The following is a 24,115-nucleotide window of genomic DNA, read 5'->3' as shown; positions in this document are numbered from 1 at the left end:
GCATGTCACAAACAGCTGCTCTCATCATGAGCTGAACTCTGGCAGACAACACCTTGTTGTTTATTCATCAGGTCTATCAAATCAAATGAAATCCAGTCATAAATACTTTTATATAAAATAAAATGAAATTACTAAAAATTAAACTGTTCATAAAACATGCTTAGCCTATATTAAAATTACAAGTGTTTATCAGAGTTTAAATCTTTACAAAGCACATTAGAAGATGCAGGATTATTATTATTATAAATCCATTCTCCTGTATCTTTGCTGGGCCTTTTCCCCTTCTCAGAGAAACTTTCCAAAGACATCTGATCTGTTTCTTACTCATTTTGCTGCTTCTGGGCTCAATATTGGCGTGCAAGTGGTAACCGAGAGAATCCGGTTAAAGGATTTTCAAAATAAAAGATCCTCCAGACTCAAATAATACATAAAATGGAAATATTTAATTATTTCTTGTGTTGCCTGGTACCACTTGATCCACGGACCGGTACTGGTCAGCGGCCCGGGGGTTGGGGACCACTGCTCTACACTACAAAAACACAGAATCTAGTAATTTTGGTCTGGTTTCTAGAGTAAATATCTTAGTACACTTGAAACAAGACTACACTAACTCACAAGTAACCTTTCAGAAATAGGAGCATGTTTTAAATCAATAATTCTTAAATATCGATGAAAAATACAAGTTCTATTGGCAGATTATTTCAGTAATTACAAGACATTTTTCCCATGTTATAAGTGAAATAATCTGACAGTGGAACAAATACTTTTTCATCAAGAAAGCCCCTTTTACTGACTGAGCAGTTATTTGTAAGTTAGTTTTGTCTTATTTTAAGTGTACTAAGATATTTACATTAGAAACTAGACACAAAAAGTTGGTAAGATTTTGTTTTTTTGCAGTGTATATGATTTCCATTTAAATTGTAATTTAGTACATGATGAATAATGGAAACTAAAAACAGGCTAATATTTCTGAAATATGTACCTCATAATGATGAGGCAAAACCAGTTTCTTCTTTAATATTTATTTTTAACTTCATTCCAAAAACACAATAAAAGCAGAGATATTTCAATGAAAGTCTAAAAGGCCATCATGACAACAACAAAGAGCCACTAAACAGATTGTTTTAAAGCTTCTTGATCCTGAGGCTTTGAATTAAAATTAGTGATGACACATGAGGTCTGAACTGTTTAACTGTCTAAAATAACAAGATGATAAATCAGAACTTTTTTTGCATTTCCTGCTGAACACTAGAGGGAGGTGGATGACAGCTGTTTAAGAGAACAGAGCTGTAACTAGTTGCAGACAACAGAGGTTTGTACTCAAACCAATCAGTTAAACTAAAGGCTGAGGAGAGGAAAGAGTTTTTTATGGCAATAGTAGTTTTTATTCAACAGTAGCTTATAGGAAGAAAGGCAGAGAGACAAGGGGAAGACATGCATCAAATTGTTCTGAACCTGGAACTGAAATGAGGTCATCTGCAATGAGAACTGTAGGCTCCATATTTGGTGCTTCTGCTCTACCACTGAGCCACGTTCCCTGAATATGTTGTTCTCATTTACTTTTGTCTCTACCACTTCCTCTTTTTAGCAAAACAACATCTTTATGTTTTGTGAGATGCAACACAGCATCTCACAAATTGTGGTGAGACAATATATAGCACTCCTTTTCAAATAACTTAACCGGACCCAAATAACCAATAAGATAAGTTTACAGTCATGTCAATGGCAGAGGTTCAAAAGGTTGAAAAGTCAAGGCTTAGCATCATTACAGTCAACAATAAATGAATAGCAAAGCTGAAACCAAATCTTGTCAAAGACTTGCATTGATAAAGCTTTTTTAAAAAAATATTTTCTTACTCTAGATCAATATGGAGGTAGTAAACATTTTAACAATGTTTGAAGAATGTATAAAACTTTACATATTTGATTTATTGTTGTAAGACTTTAAAACTTTCAGCAAGGAGATAAATAGGAATAAACCCAAAAGGCAAAAATACAGCAGAACATTATCAGTTTCTTCTTGTTGTATCATGTGTTTCTCTCTGATCATCTGTGTGACAAGAAAAAATATTAGTGCAATGATTAACTTCGTACCACCACAAGGCTTTATAAAAATACTTAACTGTTGAGTATTTTTAAAATATAAAGTAATTACAATGTATCCAAGTACTTTAAACTGTTTCCTTTTTTAGCAAATTCCTACTTCAGAACTCACCTTTAAAGGACCCAAAGCTGTTAATTTTATTTCTTCTCTATTGGTGCCATTTCCTCATACACATGTTCTGGTTCTTTACTTCTTTGTGTAACTGCAAAATTCTCATAAACATGACCTTCTTCCTTATTTTTCTTTATTCTTGGCATGTTTTCATAATCATGTTGTTGCTCTGGAAGCAGAAATATTTTAAACATGAGATTTAAAATATTTTCTTAATAAGGGTATTGATGATAAGCCAGTTTAAGCTATTTCCTTGAGCTTTGTTGTAAATGATGCAAGTTCCCTAAAATATTTTCATTTACAATGGAATCAGTTACTAGGAAAGTGAAGTAACTGAGATTTATGTATTGAATGGAGTGTAAACAAACTAACCTGTTGTGCCTGAATGTGATGCAGGTTTCACATTTTCTCTAAAAAGCCCATATTCAGAGAAAAGATATTGTTAAAATGTGTTAATCAACAGACTCATCATCAATAATTTCTGGAAGGTAAAGCTAAAACTCAAGAAATGTTATAATGCAGGTAGGATAACTTATATATGACATACAAGAGAACATAATCGAGACAACTTGTGATAAATATGGATAACTGAGACAAGACGTCCATCCATCCATCCATCCATTTTCCGTTCACCCTTGTCCCTAATGGGGTCGGGAGGGTTGCTGGTGCCTATCTCCAGCTACATTCCGGGCGAGAGGCGGGGTACACCCTGGACAGGTCGCCAGTCTGTCGCAGGGCAACACAGAGACATACAGGACAAACAACCATTCACACACACACTCACACCTAGGGAGAATTTAGAGAAACCAATTGACCTGACAGTCATGTTTTTGGACTGTGGGAGGAAGCCGGAGTACCCGGAGAGAACCCACGCATGCACAGGGAGAACATGCAAACTCCATGCAGAAAGACCCCGGCCGGGAATCGAACCCAGGACCTTCTTGCTGCAAGGCAACAGTGCTACCAACTGCGCCACTGTGCAGCCCGAGACAAGACGTCTGTGATGTTAATCACAGTTCAGCATGAACTGCGCTCTAATGTCGTTTAAAAAGCTTAACATACAAAATGTATTATTAGTTACATAAATAAACTCACCTTCTTTTGTAGATGAAATAGCCTCCAGCAGCTCCTGCAGCAACAACTAACAAACATGTAATTACTATTCCAGCAATGGCGCCACCAACGAGGCCTGCAGGTTTACTAGCATCTAAAATAAAGTAGAAAAGCAAAATTATATATATATATATATATATTTTATCATAATGAAATTATGAACAGACATAGTAGTTACATTGTATTTGTTACACATTGACAAGGTTACGTAACATTTATGGTAACTCTTAAAGGTGGTGTACTCACAGTGTAGGTGTTGGCAGTTTTTAGCAATATGAGAAAACAAAATCAAAATATCTGCATAAGAATGGCTTGACTTAAAGATTTGTCTGCTTTTATGAAATCAAGACTATCTTTGATCAGCTCAAAATCTAAACTATATCTGAAGTTGTTAAAACAGACAGAATTACTATAAAAGTAGGCTATTTTAATAGTTTAGATTTTGTAAAATCATTATTTATTAAAAAATAATTAAATGGGGACCCTGTAAAGCACAGAAAAAAAAATACCAGGACAAATCCTATACAAAGAAACACTTGATAATGAATGGAGTACAGGACCAACTGGAGCTACTGGTGTAAAATAACACAAACTACATTTTAAAAAGTAAAAAAAAAACTAACTAAAATTCCTTTTCTCATTTATCTGGCATTTAGCTATTGGATATAACTTGTAAAGGATAAACATTTAAACCACTTTTGTACAGTTTTGATGTTTCCTTTCACATTTTCTTTTACTTTATTATACTTACCCACTATAGAGATAGGTGAAAGTTGAGATGTTTGATATCTTGAGGTTATGCTGTTTAAAGCCCGACAGCTGTAGTTTCCACTCTGATCCTTCTGAACATTGGTGAGTTTGAGCTCAGATCCAGAACCAGACAGGTTTCCATTAAAGAACCATTCAAAAGTGGCATTAGGTCTTGAGTCAGCTGAACAAGACAGATGGATGTTCGACCCTTCTGGATATTTTTGAGAAGGTGATTCTAAGTTGACTTTCTCTGGGCCATCTGTAATTATGGAGAACAATTAATTAATTTTTTTTCTATACATTAATATCATAGCACCTTTTCTTAGTGTAGTATTAGTTTAACTTCATTAAAATAAATATCTCAAAGAATTGAAAAAGAAGTGCATATTAAAAGTTCATTGGATCCCCTATGTCATTACTGACATAATTATTTTGGTATATTTAACTATGTTTTATAAATGTAATGACATCTTACTTCATCTAATTTGAAACTATGTGTTTCTGATATTTTCCCAAATAATGTAGGAATAGTAACAAATAAGAGTTGTTCTGATTAAGTTTCCATTGTTTCGATTTCAAAGGAAGCTTATAATAACAGTGAATAACTCACAGCTGACAGAGACGTTTACAGGATTACTGCTGTCATTGCTGACAGGATTAGACACATAACAGCTGTAAGATCCATCATCATATCTGTTCACATTGACTATAGTCAGCTTGGATCCTCCATCAGTGATCTGAACTCTGTCACTGGTTGTGATCTGAGAGCTGCTGTTCATCCAGAGGAAGGAGAGAGAAGATCCAGAGGAGGAGCAGGAGAAGCTGACAGACCCAATGAACTCAATCAAGTGGGTAACGTCTTGAGTAACCTTTACATTAGAGACTCTCTCTGTATGGAAAAAAACAAAAAGATAAAAGTCGTACATGACAATCAAGTACAACTGAAGAGAAATTTAATCAGAAGAGAAAAGAATCATGACAGAAGACTTGGACTAGGCATCTCTACAAAAAGGCTTTTAGGACAATTAACTGATTTTGCTTGACATTACTAATGTAAAATAGAGGTAGAGCTTTTGAAAAGATTGTCATACCTACCATGAACAGAGACAGGTGAAGGTTCAGATATTTGAGATATCAGAGTTTTGCTGTTAAAGGCCTGACAGCTGTAGTTTCCACTCTGACTCATCTGGATATTTATCAGTCTGAGCAATGGACCGCTACTGGTCAGCTTGTCTCCATTCAGAAACCACTGATATTCAGCAGAAGGTGATGAGTCAGCAGAGCAGGTCAGATTAATGTCTGATCCTTTCTCATGATGTTCCTTAGATGGATACACTTCTATTTGTACATTATCTGGACCATCTGAGTATAGAAACAGCAATATGTAAAGGAAATGTTATTTCACTGAAAAATTAATGGAATGAAATAGCATATATTATATGTGGAGATGGAATTCTTAAAATAATTACAATAGGCAGTTAAATAAAGTATTAAGAAAGTTAATACAAAAAAATATTAAAGGAGCAGAAATTTTCACATTATTTTTATATAATGATTGCATCACATCTAAACAGATGTTGAGCATTTAGATGAACAACTTACAACTGACAGAGATGTTTACTTGATTACTGATGAAAGAACTGGCAGGATTGGATACGCGACAGGTGTATGATCCCTTGTCATTTCGAATCACATTTACTATTGTCAGATTGGAGTTTTCGTCATTTGTGTTGATTTGAACTCTGTCACTGGCTGTGACCTCAGAGCCGTCTTTCATCCAGAGGAAGGAGAGAGAAAATCCAGAGGAGAAGCAGAACAGACTGACAGAGCTGCTGAACTCAATCAGGTCTGAACTTAGTGGGGAGACATTTACATTGGAGACTGGTTCTGTTGGAGGAAATAAAAAACTGCCAGCTTAAAGTGGCTATCTATGAAAGGGAAAACAACCATAAGGAACAAGTCAAAGAAGTAAGACTGCTTTTCACAAATTGAGAAATGTGAAAAGCACATTTTGATTATAAACTGATCAATAAACACTCATAAGTTTATTGTTCATAGATTTGGGTTTATAAAGTAATTTTTCTTATGTAGAATAATGGAATCCTAATTTCCTTAGGATAGTAAGATATGAATTGAAAGAGCTGCCTGCAGCTCTATCAATTAAGTTCAATTACACATTTTATGACTAAACTGTACACCGTGTTCCAAATTATTATGCAAATTGGATTTAAGTATCATAAAGATTAATTTTTTTGTTGTGCTATTAAATTTATAGATGGTATTGTGTGCCAGGGCTCTTTGAATCACTATAATTAATTTCAGATAACTGGGTTGATTAGTTTGTCTGGTGAGCTCAATTAAAGGAAATCTACTTAAGAAGGATGTTCCACATTATTAAGCAGGCCACAGGTTTCAAGCAATATCTCATGCTGCAAGGAATAACACCGTGTCATTGGCTGCTATGAGCATAAAAAGAGAGAAATTCATGGTGTGGTCACCATCCTCCTCTGACCTCAACCCTATTGAGAACCTTTGGAGTTTCCTCAAGCAGAAGATCTGAGGGTGGAATGCAGTTCATATCAAAACAGCAGCTCTGGGAAGATATTCTGACATCCTGCAAAGAAATTCAAGCAGAAACTTCCCACAAACTCACAACTTCAATGGATGCAAGAATTGTGCAGGTGATGTCAAAGAAGGGCTCCTATGTTAACATGTAACTCGGTCTGTTGAGATGTTTTTGATTAAATAGCTTTTGATTTTAGTACATGTGACCACTTAATGCTGCACATTCAAAGAATGAAAGTTTGCAGTTCTTTATAATCCATAAAATGTTTAGAAAATCTGCTGTGCATAATAATTTGGAACAGTGCAATTTGAGTTTTTTATTTTTGAAAAAAATACTGTTCTCATGGGGAGCTTTGTTCAGTAAAATTTGATTTATACTGTAATAGTTCATGACTTGAAAATTATACTGACCATCATTTGCATTGACCATTTAAGAAAATCTGAGAAAATATTATTTGCATAATAATTTGGAACATGGTGTAATAGTTATGCTTTGAGGTTTTACTCACCATAAACATTCAGTATGGTGCGTCCTGTCTTTTGATTTATTCCATCTTGAATGGTAACTGTGTACTCTCCACTATCACTGAGTTTCAGATTCCTTAGTTCCAGAGATCCAGTTGATCTGAAGAGAGTGATCCTGCCTTCATATTCTGGTGCAGTTGTGTCTCCAGTAGACTGTGATATAATTATGAATTGAGGTTTTGAACCATTATCAAACTGCCAGTTGACAAACGTAAATGGCGTTTCTGTTGGATTCAAGTCTGTTGTGAACATTACTGTCCCTCCAACAGAGGCAATCAGAGGACCATCTGGTAACACACCAACTCCATTAGATAAACCTGGAGGAAACATTTTAAGAAAGTAATTCAGTGATAATTTAACAACACACAAAAATACACAAAGAAACCCCAGAAAAAAAATGGAGAATTCATTTTCAGAATGACTGACCCCATCTTCCCATCCGACTATATTTACTCCCATTATTGTTCAATTTTGCAATATTCTTAATTTTTGTTTTCTCTCCCTGTTTTTCTCTCATAAATAGTTTGACTGGTCATGTGTTTGTTTTTTGTGTCTGTTTCTCCTCCCTGTTTTGTCAACATTAAGCAGCAGAACCCTCCAAATTTTCTTAGGTCTACCAACCTTTCACAACACTGAATCTCTTACCAAAGTTTTTCTTAACCTAATCCACTTTTTCTTCTTACTGGTAGGGGAACTCACTATTCAGAAACATGAGATTTTGTTAATTTACTACAACATGCTTTCTGCAGGCATTCACAATGGGAGAAAAGTAAGCTACAGATTCATTGTAATACTCCCAGTATTCACACATATAATCTGGAGAAGTACAATATTTCTCTGGCACCTTCACTAGAACAATAAATTCCTGGATGCATTTACTATTGTTAAGTTACTATTATGCTTTACGACTGAACTCCTACTAAAGAAGTCAAAGAAGATGAAAAACAGTATGTGGTTCCATTTTTGCTCCAAGAAGAATCATTACATTTAAGTTATTTTAATTCACTGAATCACGTATTTAACATAAACTTCTCATGATCTGAAAAACATAATTTGCTGAGTTCATATAATTTCAATAAATTTTTTGAAAAATGTCCAGAAAACAGGAAGAAAACATCATCCAATGCTAAAGTTCTTCCATTGACTCCCTGTAGTTCAGAGCATAGACTTTAAAATTTCTGTTAGTTTATAAATCACTGAGGACCAAAATATATGAAATTGTGCTAACAGCTAAAATACACTGCTTTGCCATGGTGTGTCTTCAGTCAATATATAAAAATATTAATATTTTAAATAAGTTTAAAAAATCCTGTATTTATTTTTCAGAGAAAATAGATTAATTTGTTTGACAAGCAGAGCTCAACTCTTATTAAAATTTCACAGGTGTAGGACAGTTTTGGGACATCTTGATTTATTTTATTGTTGCACATTTGACTTTATGCTGCGGTCCAACAGTATTTTTGCTAACTGTTTATGTGACATTTAGTGAGTTCTTAATGCAATGGGCTGAAGCTTTCTTTAGCAGTTGAGATTCTGCAGTGTTTTCATGGGTTTAGGAAAGAAATTTGAAAAACGGTTATTAAATCATATATTTTTTATGGGCAGCGTATTTTTTTATTGTATTATAGTTAAAGATAATTTGCAAGATACAGAGAATTTTAAAACAAAAATTTCTAAATATTAAATTTTACATTGTAAAATGTAAAAATTTTGCAAATGATCTCATTTGCTGCAGCTTATGTTACATGTAAACAGAATTTTCATATTAATTGTTTGTAAGTTCAACTTTATTCATATCACACCTTTAAAATATAAGAAGTACACTAACTTCTGTAATTAACAGTACATACCACCAGATTTGCAGGTCAGTAAAGATTTAACCAACATTATGAAAATCTTTTCATCTAATATTTTCAGTGACGAAAACTTACCTATTATAATTCCAGGGAGGATGAAGAATAAAATTGATGTTTTCATGTTAATTCACTGAGTGTAAGAATGAAGGCGATGCTTCTTTCCCTCACTGAGTACTGTTTGCTTTCTGATCTGGCAACTGCAGCAACAGGAAGTGAAACTGTCAAACCTTCATTTATTAATTATTAACAAATCTTCCTCTTTGGATCCTTTTGGCAATAATTTTAGAAGTTAAAACTGAATAACAACGAAGACACTAATTTCTAGAGAAAAATTATTATCTATTAAAAATAATTAAAGTCTAAATTTTAAAAAATTGGCAATCTGGGTCTTCTGAAAAGCTAACATTGTTTAAGAGTCAATATGAAGAAGTTTGAGAAAAGCCCATATTTTGTCCTATTATTTCATTAAAATGGGTTTTAAACATGAATATGCCCATGAATCAAGTTTAACATCAACATATTCTGAAGGTTCTGCACAACTAATTTGGGAGACAAAGGTCATCATATGATAGAGATGGACATTATATCAAATTATGTAAACATTTAAGTTGATTACCTTTAGTACAAAAGGAAATTACTAATAATCAGCTCTTTATATTTTAATGCATCTGATAAGACAAAGAGGCCCTCTAACCTAAGTATTGGAGCTCTGAATCAAACATTAATCATCAAAAGATAAAGAGGAAAGATAACAAATAACAAACATAAGTGATGGACTTGATGCAATTAAAGCTTTATCTGGTGATACTGAGAAGGATATTAAATAATAGTGATGGATTTAAATAAATTTACACATACGAATGTTGTAATGAAATGTTGACTACAGATAAAATACTTCTTCTATTAAATTGTTTTGTCATCTATTGGTATGTCTACCTTATTTAGTCACAAAAGCAAGTTTCTTGGTGAGATTAAACAGATTTTAAATTCAAATTTTCTATGATTTTGAATATCTTAATATATAATCTAGTAACTGTTGGAAGTAAAAATGTATGAATCATTAACAAATGCTTGTGTTTCTATTCTGTCACTGTTCTCTCATTAGCGCTTAGCTCTCAAGGTTTAATTGTAAATTTATTTCTGGTACATTTATCTGTACCGGAAAAGCTCAGATTTTGCGCAAAATTAATTTTAGATATTTATAGAACTTGAGTCTTAGACCTTTTAAAGGTAGCATACATTATGCCATTTCAAATCTGACATCAAATTTTAGGCCTTTTGAAACAACAATTATTTTACATTACTGGTGCTTTAATTATGACACATTTATTGAGCATAATAAAAGCACCAGTCATTTACTTCCTGTACACTTTGGACTCGGCTGCTGGTTCCTCCTGAACTAAAGTACCATCAAGTGGTAAAGTTTTATGTGGATCCTATAATAAACCTGTCCAAAGCATCGTGATGAAAACATTTCCTTTAAATAATACCAGCACATAAGAAATACTTTAACATTACTTTTGACAATATATCTCTAATAAATTTTTCACTTTTAGTGACTCAAATGTCAAATCTTCAGCTTCCTTTTTTTATCAAGACTTTGTGTCAGTAAAATGTCTTTCAAATCTTCCTGCAATAACATCATTTCACCACAGGGAGGTGATGTTTGACAGTTAATGACCACAGACCTCTTGTTTGTGCCTTTGATTTATTTTTACTTCCAAGTTTAAGCAAACAAAAAAAACTTTAATTCAATAAAATGTAATAAAAGAAAACTTTCATTTATCTTTTACTTGTACCAATTTTATTAGTAATTCTCTGGTCAAATGTTGGCCTTTCGCTAAAGATCTACATGAGTTTTTACAATAACGCTTGCAAGAGTGTAATGAAATAGGAAAATAAAATAGAATATAATTCAGTGAGATCTTTGATAATGAAACAGAGGAAAGCATAGAAGATCTGAGGAAGAGGTGTGGCATATAAGACTTCTCCAGCTGAAATGTTGGAGGTACTTTAAAGAAAACTATATGATAAATAAATATAGAGGGATACTGTCATAATTAGCAGATGTAGGTGGATCCAGGTTATGATGAGAAATTATGAATTTAACGAGGATATCAGAATACAAAAAGTCCTGGCAGCACAGATGAGCAAAAGGCTAAGAGCTCAATAACTGGTAGCAACTGGTACAAAGAAATTGACAAAGACTCATGACTGTGAAGACAACTACATGAGACGAAATAGACAAAGGACAGATGAAACGAGGACCCAACAAAGAATAAGGGACACAGGTGGGATTAAATACACAAGGAGGTAATCAGGAGAAACAAGACACAGCTGGGAGCAATCAAGGGGTAGACAGGACAACACAGAGACTCAATTGAACACAGAAACCTAAATGAATACACAGAAAAACCAAAACCTCACAGATACTATACCTACTTTAACATTGAATATGTATATGTTTTCTAAGGATGCATTGCCAGTTTCACTGTAAATAAAAAATTTATATGCATTTTTGCAATAGAACTGCAAAAGAATACTAACAGTTCAAGTCATTTGGAAGCTTTAGCGAATATGACATGGGATAACATGAAATTTATTAAGTACAGTTGCTTTCATTTGTTTTTTCTACATTATTTTGATTTAATAACAGAAAATACTGGAAGATAGAAATCTGTAATAGAAAAGTATATTAATAAATCTATATAAACTAATATAAATCTAAATGTTTAGATTTATATTACTATATCTAAATATTTAGTATTGTACTAAATGTTTAGTACGGTATATTACTAAACACTTTCTTTTTAGATTTTGTTATAACAGCAAAAATTCACTTCAACAAGATACTGAAAAACATGATTGTTCCTAAAACTGGGTAAATTATATGAAACTGTTATATCAGAAGTCTCAGAGGGTTTGTGAACTTTGGATTCAGTCGTCATTTTCTCCAACACGGAAATGCTGTTAAGTCATAAAGAGCTAAACAATAAAATAATAAAATGATAAATACAGAACCAGAAATGTGTTTATTGGTACATTAAGGAAGCTGTTTTGCATCGAATGTAGGTCAAAACATCTCCAGTAGATACAGCAGATGAGATAGATTTGCATTTGCATTTTCTCAGGCAGAATTAGACATGTACACAACACTGGACTGCTTCCATCTCACAAAAGTTTCACTGCAGAATGTCTGCCTCTATTTCTCTCTATTTCTAGTCATACCGAATATTAGAATATCCATTTTTACTACTGTTGTCTACTGGCAAAAAATACACAACTAACTAGATCAAATATCTCAACAACACAAGGTTGTCAATTATGTAACACTGACAAGCTTAACTTTACATACAGCATCTGTGCTGGTTATTTAAGTTTCTCTTGATAAAAAATAAGATCCTTAATCAAATAGACATCTAGTCTGAACAACTACTAACTCAGATTGTTACCAAGTAAAACGTCTGAGTCTTGTTTTTGTCCTGTGGTAGGCATTTTTTTTAATACTTCAATTTTGTATTTCAGTGATTCTTGAGAAGACGGATAAAACAGGTCCTATGGATAAAGCACAAAATTTGAATAAAATATAAGCAAAATAATTTTTTTTCCAAATATCTGACTAAACTAACCTGGGCCATGTGAGCACAACAATGTATGTTTTCCTGGTGTTTGCTGAATATTTTTTTATTTTAAACATTGTAGTAGGTGGATGGTGTCTGTAAAATCCCTTGTCCTGGAACAGAACTCAATACATTATAATAGTTTAAAATAAATAAAGGAATACTAAGATAATATATTATGACAATTAAGTATAGCTATTCAAATAAATAATTATAAAAGTATCAATAAATCGAATTAAAAAACATTTTTATATATTTTCAAACTCAATTGAAATTTACCCCAAGTTTTTGTCAACAACATCTGACATAAAAATAATGTTAAAAAAAAATCAGGCATTATTGGGGGCATCAGACCTTCTGAGGACCCCATGACCTCTTTCTTTCTCTTCTTTGGCTAAGAGGGCCAAGCAGCTTTGGTTAGATTATATTATTCTATAGTTTTTTCTTCCATTTTATTCCTAAGTTGTTCGTCACAACCATGATGTGTGAACACCATAGCTGACAATTTTCAAAATTTTGATGAAATTTTGTGAAATAAATGCTTAATTTAGTATACTGTAAAGATTTCATGGACATGATGAGCTACAATATGGCCTCCTTCAGAATAACATCATATAAACTGAGGTAGTTGGCATTTCATCAACTCCATCAAAGTTTTTAACTGACAGTCTGACTCTTTCACTGATAGTGTTGACAAATCTCACTTAAGTGTGCAGTTAATTCATTTTAATGTATTTTACATAAATGGCTTTACTTCACATGTATCAAGTATTTTATTTTACTCACTAGTTTGTCATCACCTTCAGTTCTGCATCAACTCTGTCAGGTGGACTTTATGTTGTTTTTTGTTTTAAATGATATTTCTTTTGTTTCTTGAGAAGCATTTGTCTGTAAAACTGAGTAAAAATATCACTAATAGGATCATTAAAAAAATAATTCTATATTTATTTTTGTCAGATGGTGTTGACAAAGTTCTAGATCAGGTCCATTAAAAATTTAATTTTCAAAATAATGTTGCAACTGGGAGCCTGCGCCTTGGCATCTTTACATTTCCAAACCATTATTTGTTATATTTGTATACATAAGCTTGGGGAATAATTTTAAAGGAATACATTTTTTTAAATTTGGGAAAGTTTAAACCCATTTTGTCCCACTTCTCAAGAATCACAGATTTTTTTTTTTCCATCTCTGTTAAAGTTATGACAATTCTAAGGGCCCCTGACCAACAAGGGGGCCTCCACAATTTTCTTTTGTTCATAGAAATTAAAAAAATGAGGCCCTGTCAATTACAAAATTAATTATATTGTGTTTTCTAAAATTGTTTTTAGCAGTAAAAATATAATTTTACCCCTCACAGTCCAAAAAGCACACATTTGCCCTGAAACCCCGCTGGATCTGGATGAAATGGTTCGTTCCTGCTTGGAGCGCTTAACGGTGTTCAGCAGCAGTCAGTAGAAAACAAGAACGACTCTGGCAGTTACTATGCTGCTAAGAAAAATAATAAAGTAGGTTTTCAAAAAATAGAGAGACAGAGAGAGACAAAGGTAAAAGTGTCAATTTGTAAACCAGTTTTTCTCCGAGAGGTGGGTAGACTGTGTGAGATTGTCAACCATTCAGCAAAGTTAGCTTAGCTACAGACTGTTTGCCTCCATTTCACTAACATTTAATGAATTAAGGCAAGAAATTACCAACATATTCATATATTGAACTTGTACCTATACTTTTTACCACTTAACAGCAGATGAGTCAGTCAGCAGCAGCTCTAACCCACGTCCCTCCTGACCTGCCCTCTGCTAAGTGAAATTAAAGCTGCAGTATGTAACTTTTGTAAAATATGTTTTTTACATATTTGTTAAAACTGTCATTATGTTGTCACAGTATGGCATGAGAGATAATTTGTGAAAAATCTATCTCCTCTGCCTTCTCCCAGTACTATCTAGAAACACCCAATCAGAGACAGGAGAGTTTTAGTGCTGCCAATCACAATCTCATGTGGCTGCTCATCCCTATGCTGCAGCTAGTGCAGCCTGTTGTAAATGCTCAGTCTAGTTAGCATAGCTACCAATGACAGCAGATAACCATTTTCCCTGTAATGATAAGTTGTTTTTCCACTATTAGCACATTTAGAAGTGAGTGAATGAGATTGATTGACAGCACTAAGACCCTCCTCCTGGTTCTGATTGGTTGTTTTTGTCCAGAACGTTGCATTACTTTAGCCAGTAATAGTAGTTCAGGGAGCAGGAGAAGGATATTGATTGTTTTCACAGATTATCTGACATGGTGACAGCTTTAACAAATATGGAGAAAACATATTTTTTATTAAAGTTATATACTGCAGCTTGAATAAAATGCAACTACATAGCATTTTTTGAGAAGTCTGGATTGCTTCATATACATTCTGCATGTTGCCTATGACTGTTGCTAGTGGGGAGAGACCTTTCAGTAATCTAAAACTAACAGAAAAAATTTAAGCAACCTAATTGAACGCTGTATTCAGACTGTTGCATGTAAAATTCATAAGCAGTAAATATTATGTTAGTATTAGTATTGAACCAAAGAAAGCAAGGCAGTTGCAAGCCTTTAAAATTGTGACACTTTTGGTGGGTCAGATGGACTAAAAAAACTAACAGCAGCTGCGCAGGGGGGCCAATTAAATTTTTTGTCATGGGGCCCAAGACTCCTGGCGGCGCCCATGATTACTAGTACTCCGAGTTACGCACAAATTTTCTTTTTACAGTTTACAAATCATGTTTCACAGATACTGTTATCCAAAGTTACACACAAAGATGCTTACAAGAATTACAAATCCACACAGGTATTTTGAGACTATTTTCACTCCATGTTAACCTAACTAGTCTAAAGATCTAAAATCATTTACAATTGTATCAGAAGACAAATATATGACCAAACTGCACTAAGCTAAAATTCTTTAAAAAAAAAATTTAAAAAAATCAGACATTGATTAGGGGCAACAGAATGATTTTTTGGTTCATAAATTCATAAAGATAAAAGAATATATAATACATTTTTAATAGAATTACTTAATGTGAATGGGAATAACTCATTTTTAATATCAAGTTTCAGTTACCAAAATAAGTTGAACTTGTAGAAATACAGCACTTCATTATAACATTTTTTCTAGTTTTTGGCAGCAAATAAAGCTCAAGTGCAAAAGACTCAAAAGTAGACCTACAACCAGTTTAATCAACAGCAAAATACAAAAAGAACAAAAAGTATGTTTTGCATATGCACAAATTCCCTAATAATATCAAATTGAACGGTCATTTTAAACCTTTTCTAATTGGCAAAAAAGGTAAATTAACCTTTCCACATTTTGTCAAAGTAACACAAATTAACATGCTTTCTAATTAAATTACTCTTAAAACAGACGCTGACCAAAGCAATACAGATTATAAATATAATTTCTGAGCTAAAATTTTTTTTGCCAATGTGACTATGTAACTCACAAGGATGGAAATTAGTGTATACATCTAAAATAAAAATACATTAAAACACTATTGTTTATACAAAATATTATTATACATATCAAATAAATTTAAAGTACTAATATTATTTTCATCCTTCTCCATAGTTATATACCTTGGTGTCTTAATTTCTGATGATCTGCAAGACAAAAAGATGAAACTAACTCATTAGAGGGATGATGAAGAATCTTCTGTAAGTATGAATACTGGCAATATTTTGTGAACGTAAATATTTTAATAAGAGAAAGAATAATCAAACACAAACTTCTAAATTTCCTTTTCTCATAAACAGCGCTAATAGCTCAGAACTCACCTTTTAATGAAGGAAAACTGGAGATTTTATATTCTTCTATCATAAGTTTGTCATGTTCTCATACTCATGTTCTTGTTCTGGAAAACATGATAGACAAGTTTTCATATGCCATTCAAAAAGAAATACAGATGATTTTTTTGCTTTTGATACTAAAGGTCAGAGGTAACTTTTTAAACAGTAAGCCTGGGCTCCAGTCATTCACTGATCTGTCTCTATGCATCTATGCATCTATTCAGCTTCAGCTACCTATTATGTTTAGCTCTGACAAAATTAATTAATGTCCAAGTTGTCAGGAAAATTTGAAAATAAAGATTGGGAAAAATAAAGAACACTAGCATTTTGTTGCAGTGCTGAGTTAATTTCTGCAGCTGTAAAGAAAACTACGTCATCAGATGAAACTGAGCTCCACACTGAAAAGACAAGTTCCAGAAAATAAATAGCTGCCACCTACACATCTTTTCTAATGTTAACAAGTTGTTAGCGTTTACCTTGCCAACATTTAGTGGACGCAAGTCAAAACATTTACTTTAAGTCTATGCCCAAATAAAGTTTTATATAGATAATCATTCACCTAACGTGAGGGTGGGGGAAGTAGAGCTATAAAAATACGTACCTGTTTTACCTGACTCTGATTGAGCTTGGGCATTTTTTCTAAATATTGGAAACAAATTAAAGTCAACATCCAGTCAATCAAGCAGAGCCAATGTTATGTAGTGGCAAATAAACAAACAAAAAGAAAACAGAAACACATTGCTTTAAGTCATGTGAAAAATTGGAACATCCTATGAAAACTTGTTTTTTTTTTGTTATTTTAAAATAATATTATAAAAACAAACATTCTATTGAAAAATAAATACGGACACCTGCTAAAGTTATTCTAACTTAAAAGAGTAAAAAGGAAAAGAAGGCATATTACATCGGGAGTACATAATTATAATAAAAATTGTCAGCATTTGAAGTTTTGTCCTGTTTAAATACATTTTCACTGGTGTTTCTGACCTGATGTGAGGTAAGAGTGAAAACTATAGTTGATTATAAAGAGCTGTCTGAGGTTTTTAGAAACAAGACTGTAGCAGAGATTGACTTGAATAGCAGTCCATAGTATGAAACATGTTGAAGAACTGAAGAAAAAAAACCCCAATCAGAACAAGTAAAATTCATCTCTTGCTCAACCAATTTGCTACTTATAAAAATTCTCTCAAGGTTATAAAGAAATAAAAGTTAAAAAGCTCAATATCTTGTCTTTGGACCCAGAGGGTTAATAGAAATAATAATAATAAAGCAAAACATATTTGTCCTTCCCTTTCACATTCAACGTGTTTGTTAGTGAATAGCGTACAAAAAAGTTGTTACAAATTGCGCCCCTATGCTGTACTTGATGGGGAGGATTGCACCTGTATGTATTTAGAGCAAACTGCTTTGTGAATCGAGCATGAAAATAAAGCTAAATAAGAAGAGCAAAACATTTGCAAAAAATGAAGGACATTGTATTGATTCCTGAAACATTTAACAGAACATCGTAATCTTTTCACATGGCTATGTCTGCTAAATGAATGTAATTTGAGACTTACATTTTCTTATGAATAAAGAAGCCTCCAGCAGCTCCTAGAGCAGTAGCTATCAAGCACACAATTACTATTGCAGCAATGGCACCGCCTGAGAGACCTACAGATTCTACACAGGACAAAATGACACAGAAAACAAAAATAAACAATATGTTAAAAAATATTACTTGTTTTGTTGGAAATATGATTATTAGGACAAGACTGTAATTTAATAAACCCTGTCAAGTAAAAGTTTAAGTTACGGACAAGAACATTTCAAGTCCACTCACTCAGTCCACTTAGCATTACTAGTTTGTTTTGGGTGTAATTTAGAAAAAATGCAAACTAGCCAAAGTGCACATAAATGCAAAGTGCTAGAACACATAGAATGAGCACCAGAGAGCACAGGAGATGGAATCAAGATCTGAGCAATGTGTTATAGACAGCCAGTAAAACCACTGAGTCCAGTTCAACAGACAGAAAGGATAGATGTGTTACACTCCATTATTGGCACTTCATAGATTTTCTTAGAAGCAACACATTGTGGTAATGCTTGAACCCCTGTGATTATGACACACAAAATTAAACTGATGAGACAAGGATATATTGTAATGAATATAATGTACTGAAAAACATAAAATTATATTTTATAAGTGTTTTCCTTAAATATAGCTGTACTCTTGTCAGAATAGATCAAATTTGCAAACAAAACTAAATTTCTGCTTCCTGTCTATTTCTCTTGATTTCCAACCAAATATTTACATAAACTGTGTAAAATTAAACTGACACAACTCTGGAAATGTATTTTAACACCTCAAACTCATTGCTTTTTTGTATAACACTGTGGGAAAAAAATAAATCAGCTTAGATATCAGGAAGATATTCTCAAAACTAAATAAGTGTGCTTTATCATTTGAGCTCATTTACAGATATATGAGGTGACCAAGTTTATCTGTTTTTATCAATTGTAGCCTCATCTGTGTCTCAACGATAAAGAGATAAACATGTTTTGTACAAAGCTGACCTTGCTTGGCTCACATCAGGACGTTATTTAGGACAGTGTTATTCTGCACTGAGCATTCACATGGCAGGGACAATTCTGAACTTTGCCTCCAGAACAAAGTTCAATAGAAAGATTTTTCTGCTTTTGCAAAATCTAAACTACCTTTGTTCAGCTCAAAATCTAAACTATATCTGAAATTGTTAAAATATATATATGATTATTATAAATGTAAGCTCTTTAAATGGTTTAGAATTTGTAAAACCATTACTTATAAAAATAAATTAAATGTGGAATCTGGAAATGCCATGATGTGGTTGATGGAGAACCTAAATGCAAAAGTATGGATGAACATGAGGGCTTAATGAATAAATAATAATAAAAAAACAACTTACAATGATCAGATGTAGCCAGACCAGAAAAATAAATAAAAAATTCAACAGGAACCATGAGGGGGAAATATTGAATAGACCAGGGAAACAACGGGAAGTAACAGAAGGAAAAAGCGAGAAGTGAGAGAATGAGAGGCACTTAAGTACTGCATGGTTGAACGTTTAAACAAAGGATCTGGCTAATGACTAACAGGTTGCAGGTATGAGAGGAGACAGCAGACAAAGGAAAGAGAGAGACAGGGATCAGGGAGAGAACACTGGAGATTAGGAAATGAATGTAACAAAGAATAACTGGACCTAAGAGACATAACCAAACTGGAGCACAAGGAATGACTAGAGACAACAAATAAAAGTAATAAACTAGAATAAAGAAAGAACAGAATTAAAGTAAACAAAAATGTAAACAGGAAAGCACAATAAAATACAAACCTATTTGTGATAAAGAGTGCTGTACAGTGAGGAAGAACCAGCTACTCTTGGAACTCACATAAACTACATTTTAGGAAAAAATTATAAGTTTTTAAAAAATCTTCTCTCATTTATCTGGCATTTAGCTATTAGAAAAAAGTTTAAAATTTAAACCATTTTTGAACAATAGCAATTTTTGCTTTCACATTTTCTTTAACTTCATTATACTTACCCACTACGGATATGACTAAAAGTTGAGATGTTTGATATCTTGAGGTTCTGCTATTAAAGGCCTGACAGCTGTAGTTTCCACTCTGATCCTTCTGAACATTGGTGAGTTTGAGCTCAGATCCAGAACCAGACAGACTTTTTCCATTAAAGAACCAATCAAAAGTGGCATTAGGTCTGGAGTCAGTTGAACAAGACAGATGGATGTTTGACCCTTCTGTATATTTCTGAGATTGTGGTTCTAAGTTGACTTTCTCTGGGCCATCTGCAATTATAGAGAACAATTAATATTAATTCTTCACATTAACATCGTGATCAAATTTTCAATGTCAATACTGAAATGATAACTGATAATGTTTTATTAATATGATGGTGTTTTACTTGATCTGATTTTAAAAAAGTGTTTCTTATATTTTCCCTATTTTTGTAGAAATAGCAACAAACAACAGCTATTAAGCGCCAATAAATTTCCTATTGTTTACATGTCAAAAGAAGGTTATGATAGTGATGAAAAACTCACAGCTGACAGAGACGTTTACAGGATTACTGCTGTCATTGCTGATAGGATTGGACACATTACAGCTGTAAGATCCATCATCATATCTGGTCACATTGACTATAGTCAGCTTGGATCCTCCATCAGTGATCTGAACTCTGTCACTGGTTGTGATCTGAGAGCTGCTGTTCATCCAGAGGAAGGAGAGAGAAGATCCAGAGGAGGAGCAGGAGAAGCTGACAGACCCATTGAACTCAATCAAGTGGGTAACGTCTTGAGTAACCTTTACATTAGAGACTCTCTCTGTGGGTGGAAAAAACAAAAAGAAATGAGTCCTACATGATAATAAAGTAGAATTGAACAGAAGTTAATCAAAGAAAAGAATCATGACAGAAGACCTGAACTGCGAACCTCTACATAAAACAGTCAGCTATAAAAATGATTTGAGGACAAGCATCTCAAACTCAGGGTCGCTGCCAGGAATCTTGGGCCCCATGACAAAAAATTTAATTGGGCCCCCTTTGCACTGATGCTGTTACAATTCTTTGAGTCCATCTGACCCATCAAAAGCATCACAATTTAAAGGCTTCCAACTGCCTTGCTTTCTTTGGTTCAATACTGATACTAGCATAATATTTACTGTTCATGAATTTTACATGCAACAGTCGACATAAAGTGTGCAAGTAGGTTGCTTAAATTTTTTCGATAAGTTTTAGATTACTGAAATGTCTCTTCCCACTAGCAAGTCATAGGCAACATGCAAAATGTATATGAAGCAATCCAGACTTCTCAAAAAATGCTATGTAGTTGCATTTTATTCAAGCTGCAGTATATCACTTTAATAAAAAATATGTTTTCTCCATATTTGTTAAAGCTGTCACCATGTCGTGACAGTTTGTTATGGAACAGATAATCTGTGAAAACAATCAATATCCTTCTCCTGCTCCCTGAGCTGCTATTACTGGCTAAAGTAATGCAACGTTCTGGACAAAAACAACCAATCAGAACCAGGAGGAGGGTCTTAGTGCTGTCAATCAATCTCATTCACTCACTTCTTAATGTGCTAATGGTAGAAAAACAATTTATCATTACAGAAAACATGCTTATCTGCTGTCATTGGTAGCTATGCTAACTAGACTGAGCATTTACAACAGGCTGCGCTAGCTGCAGCATAGGGATGAGCAGCCACATGAGATTGTGATTGGCAGCACTAAAACTCTTCTGTCTGATTAGTTGTTTCTAGATAGTACTGGGAGAAGGCAGAGGAAATAGATTTTTCACAGATTATCTCTCATGCCATACTGTCACAACATAATGACAGTTTTAACAAATATGTTAAAAAAATCTTTTACAAAAGTTACATACTGCAGCTTTAATTTCACTTAGCAGAGGGCAGGTCAGGAGGGACGTGGGTTAGAGCTGCTGCTGACTGACTCATCTGCTGTTAAGTGGTAAAAAGTATAGGTACAAGTTCAATATATGAATATGTTGGTAATTTCTTTCCTTAATTCATTAAATGTTAGTGAAATGGAGGCAGACAGTCTGTAGCTAAGCTAACTTTGCTGAATGGTTGATAATCTCACCGTTTACCCACCTCTCGGAGAAAAACTGGGCTACAAATTGACACTTTTACCTTTTTCTCTTTCTGTCTCTCTATTTTTTGAAAACCTACTTTATTATTTTTCTTAGCAGCATAGTAACTGCCAGAGTCGTTCTTGTTTTCTACTGACTGCTGCTGAACACAGTTAAGCGCTCCAAGCAGGAACGAACCATTTCATCCAGATCCAGCGGGGTTTCAGGGCAAATGTGTGCTTTTTGGTCTGGGAGGGGTAAAATTATATTTTTACTGCTAAAACAATTTTAGAAAACACAATATATCTCCTCCATACTGACCATCCACCGGGTTGCAGACATCAAGCTATTTCCTAAAATAGACAAACCCTTGTCAGGCTAGTGAGTAAAAGTACAGACTACCATAACAATTACATACATTGCTACAAAAAAATTATAGTGATAGAAAATATTCCTCTTACCAAGCATGATTACCCTTGGTGTAGTGGGTAAGGTCATTTGTATTTCAACAGACATCTTGGTGGAAGATACCTTTAAAACATAAAAGGAAAACTCTCTTAAATATGAATTACTGGTAGTAATTTATATTTAAAGGGCCAGTTCACCCAGATTACAACAGGTTTTTGAGAACCTCATCCCGGAGACTAGACTAGACTTTACCCCTACATCTTGCTACCACTCTGAAACAGCGGATGTGAATGACAGTTTGTGGGGCTAAATGCATTTTTTAAAGCATTACATTCCACAAGTACAGTTCCACAAGTGTTCAGTCTTGACTTCTGCAATGGCGGTGACTCCTGTGCATGTGGGACCTGAATGCAGAAAATGTTCTGAAGGAAGCAGGACATTGCTCTATTCCACATGCAAATCGATAATTAGCTGTGTGTTGATGTTTCTTCACATGACTACAAAATTCTGTAAATTCTGAAGTACAAATGCTGCAGAATTTACACCTGTACATAGTTGCACCTGTTAGTACTGACTTAACTTTAAATTTGCAGGAGCATGGTTTAAACATGTGAACAGTCCTTATATGTAACCAGGGTTGGAAATTAACTTTTTTGTCCACCTGCCACTGTGGCTGAACCAACTCAAAAAATGACATTATAGTAACATTTTGAGAGAACTTGATCCGGGTTCTGATAAGTATTTGTTTTGTTTTGTCGAGTCGAATAATGGCTACCGTTAGTAGTTCTTCAACGGCTTGATTACAGAGAACATGGGATGTACAGATGTGCGTGTGAAAGAGAACATCGTATTCGTTTACGTTTACTTTTTGTATCTGAGCCAATGGCTGAAGGTATGAATGGGCATTAGAGTTATTACTGTCTTTGGTGATGGGAAGTTATTATTTTGATGAACATTAAGTTTATTTTGCTATGAGGGGCCGTTTAGGACAAAATTTACGTTTTGTCTCTCACACACTACCAAAAGGTCTCGCATACTCCAAAAAAATAGCCACGCACACTCCAAAAAATTACGTTTTGTCTCTCACACACTACCAAAACGTCTCGCATACTCAAAAAAATTACATTTTGTCTCTCACACACTACCAAAAACTCTCGCATACTCAAAAAAATTACATTTTGTCTCTCACACACTACCAAAAACTCACGCATACTCAAAAAAAATAGCCACGCACATTCAAAAAATACTCAAATTGCGTATACACACACTACTAAAATGTCACACACACATTCACAAACGTTAACTTTCTCGCTCACATACACTACTACCAGCTCGCGCACATACACTACTACCAGCTCGCGCACATACACTACTACCAGCTCGCGCACATACACACAAACGTTAACTTTCTCGCTCACATACACTGCTAACAGCTCGCACACACACAGACGTTTATCTCTCACATACACAAGACTAAAGTTGAACACACACACAGTACTAAGACTCGTTTTATGTATGTGTGAGAGCGAGACTTTTTATGAATGTGTGAGAGCGAGACTCTTTTTGAATGTGTGAGAGCGAGACTCTTTTTGAATGTGTGAGAGTTGTCACGGAAGAGGCGGGGC

At 33.9% G+C, this 24,115-nt stretch overlaps 2 protein-coding genes across 4 annotated transcripts; both read right to left on the bottom strand.

The window, feature by feature from the left end:
- Positions 1-712: 712 nt before the first annotated feature.
- LOC114142367 (carcinoembryonic antigen-related cell adhesion molecule 1-like) lies at positions 713-9,203 on the bottom strand. 3 transcript variants are annotated; one of them, XM_028013620.1, is made up of 8 exons: positions 9,100-9,203; positions 7,153-7,485; positions 5,681-5,965; positions 4,080-4,337; positions 3,311-3,422; positions 2,588-2,625; positions 2,216-2,384; positions 713-2,050 (listed from the first exon to the last, which is right to left on the bottom strand). In XM_028013620.1, exons 1-7 carry the CDS (start codon positions 9,143-9,145, stop codon positions 2,242-2,244), a joined length of 1,215 nt encoding a protein of 404 aa, XP_027869421.1. In that variant the 5' UTR covers positions 9,146-9,203; the 3' UTR covers positions 713-2,050; positions 2,216-2,241. The 3 variants fall into 3 exon arrangements, with proteins under 3 accessions (XP_027869421.1, XP_027869420.1, XP_027869422.1); XM_028013619.1 differs by having other exon boundaries at positions 713-2,384; XM_028013621.1 differs by lacking the exons at positions 5,681-5,965; positions 7,153-7,485; positions 9,100-9,203 and adding exons at positions 4,689-4,967; positions 5,174-5,487 and having other exon boundaries at positions 713-2,384.
- A 6,927-nt stretch (positions 9,204-16,130) lies between these two features.
- Positions 16,131-20,850, bottom strand: LOC114142223 (carcinoembryonic antigen-related cell adhesion molecule 6-like; the record flags this gene model as incomplete). The annotated part of the gene is made up of 6 exons (XM_028013368.1): positions 16,131-16,268; positions 16,443-16,519; positions 17,056-17,093; positions 18,014-18,116; positions 20,019-20,279; positions 20,535-20,850. Coding segments are annotated over 5 exons (756 nt in total), but the record flags the coding sequence as incomplete, so codon positions are not given.
- Between the last annotated feature and the right edge of the window lie 3,265 nt (positions 20,851-24,115).

The sequence above is a fragment of the Xiphophorus couchianus genome, chromosome 3 (genome assembly GCF_001444195.1).
Source record: "Xiphophorus couchianus chromosome 3, X_couchianus-1.0, whole genome shotgun sequence".
Taxonomy (NCBI): Eukaryota; Metazoa; Chordata; class Actinopteri; order Cyprinodontiformes; family Poeciliidae; genus Xiphophorus; species Xiphophorus couchianus.
The sequence above is the reverse complement of the archived record's forward strand: the minus strand, read 5'-3'. Positions and strand labels throughout refer to the sequence as shown.

Coding starts and splice junctions, on each gene's coding strand:
- LOC114142367 (XM_028013619.1), bottom strand. CDS start 9,145: ATGAAAACATCAATTTTATTCTTCATCCTCCCTGGAATTATAATAG. Junction 4,338..5,680: donor AGTAAACATCTCTGTCAGTT/GTAAGTTGTTCA, acceptor CCATAATTACAG/ATGGCCCAGAGAAAGTCAAC. Junction 3,423..4,079: donor TTCACCTATCTCTATAGTGG/GTAAGTATAATA, acceptor ACTTTATTTTAG/ATGCTAGTAAACCTGCAGGC.